We start from the raw sequence: 9,821 nt of genomic DNA, 5'->3' as shown, positions 1-9,821 counted from the left end.
GAGTATCAAACGAGTAAGAAAATGAGGAAGGGGTTTGTTGAAAGTTCATGAAGGCATAGGAACTCCCCTGGTCAAAGGAAATGAGTGAATCGTTACCACTCCAAACAGATACCACAGGTGGCTCGGACTATTTCTAATTTGCAAGCAGCCTGCATAATCAGATTTGAGAAGTCTTGGCCTAATAGGGATTAGGTTAAAGATTTTGCGCACTTGCTGACAGCATGAAGCAGAATAAGGTCTTTAGAGAGCACTTTTACCTCACAGCAGGTATTTGAAATCCACCATCAGATTTTAGGACACACCGTGTATCAGTATTTGTGGTTGTTAAGGTTTCTTGACACTTGTAATTAGTAAGAAATATTGCCATAATGGTGGATTCTCTGCAGCGTTGTACCAAACTTGGACAGCTAACAGACAGAATATCCATAAGTTGGCACAGTGCAGTCGACCAAGACCTGAAATTTGGTTTTCAAATTGTGGCTAATGATCTAATTGCTTCAGGGGATGAGAGCTGTGTCACTGCACGGCAGTTACCAGACAGTGTGCCAATTACCATGGTACCACTAACTGCGTAAACGCTGCTAATACCTCCCACTAGCACGTGCACTGACCTGGATGATGGACACTGGCTGGTGGGGGGGGGTGGAAGGAAGGGCCTATCGAGGTCACACAAAGTCCAAGTGAAGAAAGTCTCCTTTACTTTACTTTTTGCTGACTTACTGTGAAATATACTGTAACTACTTCATTCATACTATTTCTATTTCCACCAGTTTTGATAAAGTAGAGAAAAAAATTTGAATTTCCTTGCAGCATTTGACCTTTATTAGGCTATTACTTCTACATATTTTATATAGTGTTATTAACAACATAGTACGTGTTTGCTCTTTTAAATAATTCAAGTCGTTTGCAGTGATTGCCTAACCTTCAGTCACTAGGTGGTAATGTCACATGCTAAGCTGTTTGGATTAGCAAGATCCAAATTAGTGAGTCAATCAGTGCCACAGAAATGCAGCATGAGATCTACAGTGTACCCTCGTCGTGCCCGAGATCCTGTTACACAAAGGGCACAGGTTTGATCTGCACCACAGTCAAGACCTCATCAAAAGCCAGAGTGCATCCAAAGGCTTCCTGAACAAGACAGATGCTCTTTCAGTAACTGCTAATTACAATGAATAATACATTGACAGCAAAACTAATCTTTTTACATATGTCATCAGTCCCCACACCACCACTGACACTATGAATGTTCAAGCAAAAACCTTGAGGATTGTCTGAAAATATATTCTTTTTTTTCAAGTTTCTCTAATAAGGGTTGCAGGGAAAACGGCATCTGAATGCCATATTTCCAGTTCTCCGATTATAGACCAACCAATGAACTGAAAAATTGATTACCGTTTGTCTTAGTGATTCTAAACTTGAGAATCTCTGAAGAGTAACAATAGGCTACATCTGGAAAACACTATGCCCAAGGCCCAGGTTATGTCTCCAGCTAGTTTTGTCTGAAAAACAGTCCATAACCCAAAGAAATTAATTTTACGATCACATTTGCTTGAGAGGGCAAGTAAATGGCTATTCACTGATTCATTTCTGTCAGTCAATTACAGTAACTGAATCATCTCAGCTCTACAGCTGAAAGTGGGTGGGAAAGAATCATTAAGCTTTTACAAAAAAAATAATCACATGTGAGAAATGTGAATCAGTGGATATCTGGGATATTCAAGACGTTGAATGATTAAGATTCAATGAATTAATAAAGTTTCCATTTAATGTTCAGTTGATCGATTTCAATGATCAATCAATCAATCAGCACTTAAAACTTCCTATGGTTGTCAGTCCATTGTTGACCTCCAGCAGAGAAGCAGGTGGCACTTTGGCGCTATCTAATGACAGGGAGCCATACTGCTTAAATGCAGGCTTTGTTTGGTCGCAGGACACATGGTTTCGCATACTAGAAAAAAACAACAACATACATTTATATCTAGATGTTATCAGGGCTGTTGCATAGGGGGGAACGGTGATGACACTTCTAGGGGCCTGTCTCCTTTTAAAAAAAATTTTAAAAGGAGAAAATGTGTTTTTTTAAGGGTCCTCCTTTTTGACTTTAAAGCTGTACAGAAAAGAAAATTGAATTTGATTCCACTATGGGTCTTAACATTAGTGTAATAACTCATCTATCAGACGATGTAGCCCAAACTTTGTGCAAAATTCTATTTTCGAGTAAATCCGGGATGAAAGTGTGGTATTTTTTCTCCACATTGGATAATGCAGGCGCACAAATTATACGTCACCCTGCGCACAATTCATCAGCCACTGATATTGGATCTGTCATCCGTCAATCAAATGTCTAAGTCAACACACACACACCGAGCTCGGTCTCGCCCCAAGCATTTAATATCCCGTCCTCTCGACAACGACCAATCAAATTTGTTTTCCTTACTCGGGTAAACTTGTGCTGCAACTCGTGGAAACTCGGCGCGACAAACAGGACAAACGGCCATTTCTGTACGTCTTTAATGTCTCTGGCCGGGATGGTGGCGATCTCTCCGTGCATGAAGGCCCAGGGCACGACACAATGTCTCTCCACAGTCAGGCTCAGTAGGGCCCACACAGACCCCCCAATAGCCTACTCTTTCTATGACTAACCTATATACTATTATCTGTCACTTGACTCCACACAAAGCTATTATTAGCCACTGTTATTTGCGTTATATGATTGCAGCCACATTCACCATTCATAATTGCTCTTAGGGGCCCCCTAGTGGGTCAAGGGGCCCTAAGCAGGTGTTTAGTTCACTTAGCCTATGTCTTGGGCTGACTCTGGGTTGAAATAAATAAAAAAATTTAGGGCCCACTTCAGTATTTTTCAGGGGCCCCAGAATTTCCAGCAACGGCCCTGGATGATAGATCTAAATCAGGGGTGTCAAACATATGGCCCACGGACCAAGACTGGCCCACCAGAGGGTCCAGTTTGGCCACTGGGATGAATTTTCCAAGTGTGAAAATGAAAGGACACAGAAGACAGAAGAGGCATAATCATTTTATTTATTTTTCTCAAGAAATTTCAGGTTTGTTTTGTAAACGGATAGTTCATAAACTGTAAACATCTTGTAGGCCTACTTTGCACTAAAACAAAGGGAAAAGTTTAGAGTTCTTGTTAGGCTATTTATAGGAAATTATAACTATAGGCTACTATTATTTTATTAGTCCAGCGCACTTGAGTTCAAATTGCACTGTGTGTGGCCCCTGAAAATGAGTTTGACACCCCTGATCTAAATGTAGGCTATAGGCTACTCAGGGCTCCAGAAATGGCTGCCCTTAAATCGGGGCAAATTTGAGAGTGTGCAAGTAAAATTTTCATTTAGGCTACTTGCACATGTGTGCAATCAGTAAATTTGCTGGGTTTTTCTTTTAACACTGGTGAAACGTAAAAGGGGCGACTCAAAGAATCTGTGATCTGTCTTTACAGAGGATCATGAATGAAAATGAAATTTGAATTTGCAAGTCAATTTACAGTGTGTGCCCCTAAATTTTCTGCTTGCGCTCCTAAAATTTAAAGTTAAGGGCCACTGTGCTCTGAGTAAAAAAAAAAAAAGTCAGTGTCTCATTGACGAGCTCTCATTACTTTGACAGCTTCCAGAGCGGAATCGTGAGTTCAGTTCCGTCTCGATTAACTCCTCCTGAATCCATTGATCGTGCATCGACGGGCTGGGTCTGGTACACACTCCACACAGCGGCGGCTCTCTGTGCGGTCCCGGTCCGCCGCTGCCGCCGCCGCCGCCGCCTCGTAGTAGCAGCTAGCAGACGCCGCCTCCGCCTTCTCTCCAGTTAGCGTGGTCTTTGTCGCGCAACTTGTCTTTCCCTCAGCTCGCTCCCTCCCAGTTAGTTTTTTTTTTTTTTTTCGGGGGAATCTCATCAAGATCAATCAACATGGGCAAAAAGGAGGAAGAGGAGATCATCAGAATTGCGAAGAAGATGGATAAAATGGCGCAGAAGAAAAACGGGGTGAGAAGAAGGAGAATGAATGTTTACCTGCTCAGCCGCTGCGAGGCTAACGACGCGGTTAGCTGCTGCTGCTGCTGCCGACTGTAGAGCTAGTTGACCCCATAGCATAGCCGGCTCCTCAACAGTGCGTCGTTACACAGAAGTATTTATGTTTTTTTTTAACTGTGAAATCCACAGTTAACCTAAACAATAACAAAAAGCGTCACGGGGAAGCAAACGTGTGGTTATTATGACTACAGAGCTAACAGCAAACGGCTAGCTCTCCTGTCTGTTTATGTCAACGGCAGCTCTGTGTTGCTAAGCTGCTAGCCACATAGCAGCAGCAGCAGCAGATAGACAGTAAGTCCTTGGCTGCTAGTAGCTCTGTGGGGGATGCTGTCTTAATTTGGGATAACTTAAATTAAGTTGCTGCATATTGCTGTGTTTTGCCGTTTCGAAAGATACAGCAATCAAATCCATCTCTCTCTGGTTTAAGTTGTGTTTGGGGTTTTGAAAGCAAGCAAGCAAGCAAGCGGCTAATTAGCTTGCTAATCATGGGGCTTGGACGTTAACTGCACCACAGGTAAAGTAATGCAACACGGCTGATCATCAATACAGGGCTCCAGACTAAATGGGGGGCATTTCACCCCTAAAATTTGACAGAGTGCAATTAATATTTTTAATCTACTTGACCATGTGCAACCAGTAAATTAGCTGTTTTTTGTTTTGTTTTTAACACTGTTAAAACGTGGAAGGGGCGGTATCTGGCATTAGAGGTTGCAGCAGGCCAATGTGTGTGAGGATCATGAATGAAAAGGAAATGTGAATATTTGCTGTGCAAGTCTAAAATTTTAAGTTAGGGGCCACTGTGCACCTAATATATATAAAAAAAAGTTAGTCTGGAGCCCTGCAATACATCTGCTGATTAATTTCTCGATGAATCTTTAGGTATGCTAAATGTCAGATCAATGAAAACTGACCTGTTGAGTTCAATGAAGCTTATAATGACACATTTGATTAAGTGTAATTAGTCATTATTATGTATAATCCTTATTTCAGACACATTGTCCATATGACACTTAAGAAAATAAGTTACCATTGCCACTAAAAACAAAATACAATTCATATTAATATACACAAACCATATAAAGCACATATAAGACAGCATTTACTTGAAAAGGGTCATGCTAACATGCCAGTTATTCAATTTAAATATCATGAAATGTAAGGGAAGGCAGCAAATGATGATGTTTGTGGGGCGGTAACAATCACTTTGCATCACTCAGGATTGCAAATCCACTGCGGTGAGATCCAGCCATGATGACGGAGTGGTTAAATGTCCTGTGTGAGATGCTGTAGTTCTGAACATGCCTTCCTCTTCCTCTGCAGGTAGGGGCTTTGGACCTGCTGAAGGAGCTGCGCAGCATCCCCATGACTCTGGAGCTCCTTCAGGTATCTTTGCTCATTCGTTCTCATGGCTCCTTGTCAACACGTACACTCTCAATCCCTGAAACGCTGACGCAACGTCTCCCCACAGTCAACCAGAATTGGAATGTCCGTTAACGCCATCCGTAAGCAGAGCACAGACGACGAGGTGACATCTCTAGCGAAGTCCTTGATCAAATCATGGAAGAAGCTTTTGGGTAATTATCACCTCCTAAATGTGTGTAGATATGTTTGAAGTATTGTTTTCTGATAATACATTAGTTTATCTATGCTGTTGTGCACAATCATATCGGAGACAATTAAGGTTTTGTTCATGTAGTCTAATGGCTGAGCCCAAGCCAAGGTAAACCATTTGCTTATTGTAACACGGTGTGTACTCAAACTATATTGGAATTTCTGAAAATGTGACACCCATCTTCATACTTCATCTCCCTGATGTTTTCCATCAGTTTGCACTGCCTATCAATTGAGGCTGCAACGTTGCACGTTGAAATTACATAAAATAATCTTGAAAAACATCTCAGTGTTTCCCACACATTCATTTATTCGTGACAGCTCGCCACAAATGAATTACGTCCGCCACGAATAGATTTCGACTTTTGGCTCGACCAACGCAGTATCGTTCCTATACATTAATCTCCGCATAGCGCCGTTTCTCCGTTATTGGCGTTCACACACACACAGAGAAGCGTGCATGCATGACAGTAATGCACAGTAAAAGCGAAACTGGTACGGTGCGGTCGCCCCTCTGACCACCACCAAACATTCATACACATTTGCACGAGGCAAGGTGGGTAAGGCGTCTTGCCCAAGGACACAACAGCCGCGATTGGGATGGAGCGGGATACGAACCACCCACCGTTGTTGGATGACTTGCTCTACCTCCTGAGCCACTGTCACCCCAGAAGTTATCGCCAAGAAACACTGAACAACACAGCAAAACATTGCAGAAACTATTAAAGGAAAGCTGCAAGGCAGTTTTTTTTTTATTCATGCAGAGAGATTCAGCTGTCCAGCATAGAAGAATATTGATTTTACTTACTTTCAAGTTGGCCTTTACTTGAATCCTTCGCACTTGTGTGATTTTCTTTCTAACTTGTTTCATATCATCTGTGCCTTAGATGAGCCTGGAGGTGGAGATAAACCTTCAGATGAGAAGAGGAAAGAGCAAACAACACCTGTTGTTTCTCCCTCAGAGGGAAGCCCAGAGGCAAAAGAAGAAAGGTAACAAAGCAAAGCTCTGATATTTGTGATACATTTGCTCATACTGATCGTCAAGACAAGTCATTTTTCCAATTGCATATGGCTGTGGATACATTTTCTACACATTTTTTGCTTCGGTAACTGATGTAACTTCTCTCATTGCCTCTGTAGCAGCTCCAGCAGTAACTCCAGCAGCAAGAGTGAGCCCACTGAGGTCACAGCCAACTCGTTAATCAACACCTTTCCTCGTGCCCCCGGCACCTCTGATTCTATCAGGATCAAGTGCAGAGAAATGCTGTCCAACGCTATGCAGACAGGAGGTAATCTTTCCATCATTGTATCTAAATAAATTCTTGATGTATCGTGTGTTTGTGGTGGTCGTGTTCAGCTTGATTTATTTAAAGTTATCTAACATTTTCTGTCTGTCCGCTCTCTTGACAGATGACCATATTGCTATTGGTGCTGATTGTGACGAACTTGGAGCACAGATTGAGGAATATATCCTTTGCATTGGATAGAAATGTGAGAATGTTCACTCTTTTTTTTTGTCCCTCATGGATTGATTTTCAGTTTATAAATGAGTTAATCACTTAATGTTTTAACGCTGATGCATCCAGAACCTGGATTTAACCGTGTAGTTTTACGCCATACTGTAAATAAATAAGTGATGAATATGTTGTTGAAAGCAGATTCCTTGACTTGCCATCACGCATCTTCCAAGAGTTTAAGAACACAGACATGAAATACAAGAATCGCGTGCGGAGCCGGATCTCAAATCTGAAGGATGTGAAGAACCCTAATTTAAGGAGGACTGTGTTATGTGGGAGTGTAACCCCTGAGCGGATGGCTAAGATGACGGCAGAGGTGTGTTGCTGATGATGGCTCAGTCTTAGACCATAGCACTAAGCCTGTAATACTCATATTCCACATCTGTACTGGATGACTGCACACAACTTTTCTTCAGTTTCTCTTGGAATTTCGTCTTTGACCACCATGTTGCTGTAACTTGACAATACACTGTGACTGTAGTTATTCTATGTGTTTACTGGAATGCACCTTTATTGGTATTCTTCTGTAGGAAATGGCCAGCGATGAGCTGAAGGAAATGAGGAAGAACTTGACCAAAGAAGCTGTCAGGGACCACCAGATGGCCACCACCGGAGGCACTCAGACTGATCTATTCACCTGTGGCAAGTGCAAGGGCAAATGCTGCACCTACACACAGGTAAAGGCCACTTTTTTTTTAGCAGTGTCGTTGTTACAGATGATGCACATCTATGTCCGTGTAGGCTTCATTTATTCTGTATATCTGGTCTTCCCTCATGGGGACTGCGCTGCATCATTACTGTCAGTCCTCCTGTGTAACTTTTTGCTGCGAAATATGACTGAAGGCACGTGGAAGTCTGCACGTGTCGACACACCCCCATGAGTTGACGACATAAGGACCTAATAAAATAAAAAAAAAGAACCGATAGTATTAATCGGTCTTGTTATCAGTTAAAGGTTTAACAGTTAATCATGTGCATCCCCAGTAGAAGTCTTTATGGATGATGTGGTTGATTGTTCACGTGTGAACTAGTGATGTCACGATTATAAATTTTCTTGGTACCATTATTGTCAGAAATAATCACAGTACTACGATTATCACGATTATTATGCACTAATTCATTTGACAACACTATGAATGTGTAAAATCAAATATAGTCAAAATATAATAACATTACTCATTGTTTACACAGAATATTTAAGTATCTATTAATATATGACCAATTCTTAATCCTCCAGGGGAAGTGTTTGAAATATTCAGATCATAAATTGTTATCTATACCAAATGTTTGCGTTTATTTTAATCGTTTTTGTTTTTTTTTTTGCTTTTTTTAAATTGGAAATGACACGCTAACATTTAAATTCCTAACAATTCAATGTTACGTTAAATGGACCAGTATCTGTGCATTTACCTTCATTTTTGCACACATCTGCCGATAAGGTTCCGACATCATCTTTTTGGGAAAGTAACGGTATTTAGGAATCTTTACGATTAATTAATTGTGGCGTTTAATACCACGATTAATTGTGAAAACAAGTAATTGTGACATCCCTAGTGTGAACGTTTTTAATACTTCCACACCAGTGTGATCAACAAGTGAGGTGAAAATTGGTGCCCTGTACTCTTAGTTAATTAGTGATGGTGATTCAGATTAGACTTCAGGTTGACATCGTACTGATGTGTATGTGCTTTTCCCCCCTTTTTTAAAATCAATCCCAGGTTCAAACTCGCAGTGCTGATGAGCCAATGACCACGTTTGTCTTCTGCAATGAATGCGGAAATAGATGGAAGGTATGTTGGTTAACTTCACAACCCTCTTTTCCTCTGTGTTAGATCTCTGGGACTACTTTAATATGTTTTATAAATTACAATTTTATCAAATGAATTTTAACATGTTCAATATTTTGATTTGTTAAACAATAAGGAAAATAATTGTTACTTGCCTCCTACATAGTATATCTTGCACACACATAATTGAATCCAAATTCGTAGGTTGATATTCAGACAACTGTCAACTGTAAACTATATGTTTTCAGTTTTTATTCATGCCATTAATTCAACCAGTGCGACCTCCAGAGTAACGTCTTGTAAATAATGTGTGGTCAGTCTTTGTTGATATGGACAGTTCTTTTCTAGCTATTTGCTAGTCGTTATAAAAGTGGATACCACATTATTTTGACACTAATTTTGCTTTTCTGTGTGTGTCCCAGTTCTGCTGAATCTGCAGGCATCATCCACGGCGCTGACAAGTAGCAAAGTTTCCTGGACCAGGTTCTGTCTATCAGCAACTGATTGGAGCTTTTTATTCTGTGGTATATGGTGCACAACATGCCATACAAAGAGGCCACTGCGGTTACCGTTTTGAGTAAATATCCTGTTCATAGATTGATCTCATTGTCCGTTCCCCACCGCCCCAGAGTCCCACCCACCCCCCGAAAAAAATCTTTTACTATTGTTATTAGTTGTTTCTCACTGTCAGATATATGCGATCATGTCTCATTCTCTTTTATCTGCATTTTTTATATGTAGTTTTAACACTTTGAAAGATGTTGTTTTGCTTTCCCCTCACAACATTGCATTGTTTTATTTAATTTACCAATAAAATGTAATCCATTTGATTAAATAGAAGTGCTTTTCATTAGTT

The 9,821-nt window shown here is 40.8% G+C and overlaps 1 protein-coding gene across 2 annotated transcripts; it reads left to right on the top strand.

The window, feature by feature from the left end:
* Positions 1-3,799: 3,799 nt before the first annotated feature.
* On the top strand, positions 3,800-9,818 carry tcea1 (transcription elongation factor A (SII), 1). Of its 2 annotated transcripts, none has more exons than XM_085805469.1 (10): positions 3,800-4,002; positions 5,371-5,433; positions 5,519-5,624; positions 6,549-6,651; positions 6,805-6,950; positions 7,072-7,128; positions 7,340-7,494; positions 7,709-7,855; positions 8,897-8,968; positions 9,388-9,818. In XM_085805469.1, the coding sequence occupies exons 1-10, from the start codon at positions 3,928-3,930 to the stop codon at positions 9,394-9,396; spliced, it is 933 nt and encodes a 310-aa protein (XP_085661595.1). In that variant the 5' UTR covers positions 3,800-3,927; the 3' UTR covers positions 9,397-9,818. The 2 variants fall into 2 exon arrangements, with proteins under 2 accessions (XP_085661595.1, XP_085661594.1); XM_085805468.1 differs by having other exon boundaries at positions 6,802-6,950.
* Positions 9,819-9,821: the final 3 nt, after the last annotated feature.

Source organism: Trachurus japonicus, chromosome 17 (assembly GCF_045865225.1).
Source record: "Trachurus japonicus isolate A0001 chromosome 17, Traja_1.0".
Taxonomy (NCBI): Eukaryota; Metazoa; Chordata; class Actinopteri; order Carangiformes; family Carangidae; genus Trachurus; species Trachurus japonicus.
Note: the sequence above shows the minus strand (reverse complement) of the source record. Positions and strands in the feature narration are given on the sequence as shown.